Source organism: Tribolium castaneum, chromosome 6 (assembly GCF_031307605.1).
Source record: "Tribolium castaneum strain GA2 chromosome 6, icTriCast1.1, whole genome shotgun sequence".
Lineage (NCBI taxonomy): Eukaryota > Metazoa > Arthropoda > Insecta > Coleoptera > Tenebrionidae > Tribolium > Tribolium castaneum.
The window spans coordinates 11,509,572-11,510,991 of NC_087399.1; the positions used below are offsets into that span (position 1 = coordinate 11,509,572).

The 1,420-nt window shown below is 35.1% G+C and overlaps 1 protein-coding gene across 1 annotated transcript; it reads left to right on the plus strand.

Annotated features, from left to right (window-relative positions):
- Window positions 1–290: 290 nt before the first annotated feature.
- tsu (tsunagi) lies at window positions 291–1,186 on the plus strand. The gene is made up of 4 exons (XM_962684.5): window positions 291–466; window positions 517–660; window positions 715–976; window positions 1,030–1,186. The coding sequence occupies exons 1-4, from the start codon at window positions 406–408 to the stop codon at window positions 1,055–1,057; spliced, it is 495 nt and encodes a 164-aa protein (XP_967777.1). The 5' UTR covers window positions 291–405; the 3' UTR covers window positions 1,058–1,186.
- Window positions 1,187–1,420: the final 234 nt, after the last annotated feature.

Consider the following 1,420-nt stretch of genomic DNA (forward strand, 5'->3'; position numbering starts at 1 on the left):
CAGCTAAATAGAAATGTATTATGAAACATTTTCGGGATCTAAATATGGTTTTAGAAAAGAATATGACAAGAATGTTAAGAAAAGTCTAGGGACGAGTACTGAATCCATGCTGAGGAATAAATAATTTGAAAGAATGTTAAACGAAATTATAGAATTTTGAAAAGACGCAAGGGAAATGTTGTGTGTTATTATTATTAGATGTTATTAGTGTTTTGTGCAATAAAAATAAATGTATTTTTTATTTTATTTATTTTATTCCGTGTTTTTAAATCTGGAGAATTATGGTGTTACAAGTGGCACGGTTGGCAACGCTACCGCGACTTCAAACGTCAAAGAAGCATCCCAAATTTATGCTAAAAATCGGTCTTTTTTAATAAAAAAAACGTGTGTAGTGTCGTTGTTACAATGGCAGATGTTTTGGACATCAACGATTCCGTCGAATTGGACGTGGAAGACGAAGGAGACCGTAGGCAAGCCGTAACATAACCTCTCCTTTTCCTAACCTCACATTTCCAGAGAGCGTTTTGCGCCTGAAAGATAAAGTTGTAAAGCGGAAAGGTCGCGGCTTTGGGCCTGGAGAGACCAAGGAACATGAGAAAATTCGAGGATATGAAAGCATAGATTCCGGGGATCACGGAGACGAGCCTGGGCCACAGAAATGTAATTTGCATTTTAAACAGTTTTAGTGTTGTAAACAGTTATTTTGCGTTCTAGCTGTGGAGGGGTGGATTTTGTTTGTGACTTCGGTGCATGAAGAGGCCAGTGAGGATGATTTGAGTGAGAAGTTTTCCGAGTTTGGGGCTATCAAAAATATAAGTATCAACTTGGATCGTCGGACGGGTTTTTTGAAGGGATATGCTTTGATTGAATATGGGACGTACGAGGAAGCGTTTGCGGCCAGGGAGGCTTTGAATGGGTCTTTGTTGTTAGGGCAAACAGTTGGAGTTGACTGGTGTTTTGTTAAGGGGCCCAAAAAGTAAGTTTCTTGGTTTTGAATGGTTAAATCTTAGTGATTTGATTTCTTTTCAGGTCAAAGAAACGTGCAAGGAGACACTGATTGTAACTGTAAATTATTTATAACTCAATTTTCCACTTATATCCATTAATTTCTTAAGATTACAAAAGTAAGGTTCTTTGGTGTATTTTATTTATGACATTCAAGAAGTAATAAATTGTGAGTTTTTTACGTGTGAAGTGTATTTTTTCTATAGTTTGGGACAAGCAAGTATTCTCAAAAGACTTGGTAAAAAGTACAATGTGATCATTTAAAGTTATGGTTACAATAGATTTTAAAATTGTTTTAACTTGGATTAAAACGGTGATTATCAATTATCACCATTAATCCAACTCAAGTTTAAATAAGGATCGGTATCAGAAACATATAAAAATAAACAGTCATTTATTGTAAAAAAAACACTAA

Excerpts from the sequence above, each read along its gene's own strand:
- tsu (XM_962684.5), top strand. The coding sequence starts at position 406 with ATGGCAGATGTTTTGGACATCAACGATTCCGTCGAATTGGACGTGGAA. Across the intron at positions 661-714 it reads CGAGCCTGGGCCACAGAAAT|CTGTGGAGGGGTGGATTTTG; the intron begins GTAATTTGCATT and ends TTTGCGTTCTAG. Across the intron at positions 977-1,029 it reads TTTGTTAAGGGGCCCAAAAA|GTCAAAGAAACGTGCAAGGA; the intron begins GTAAGTTTCTTG and ends ATTTCTTTTCAG.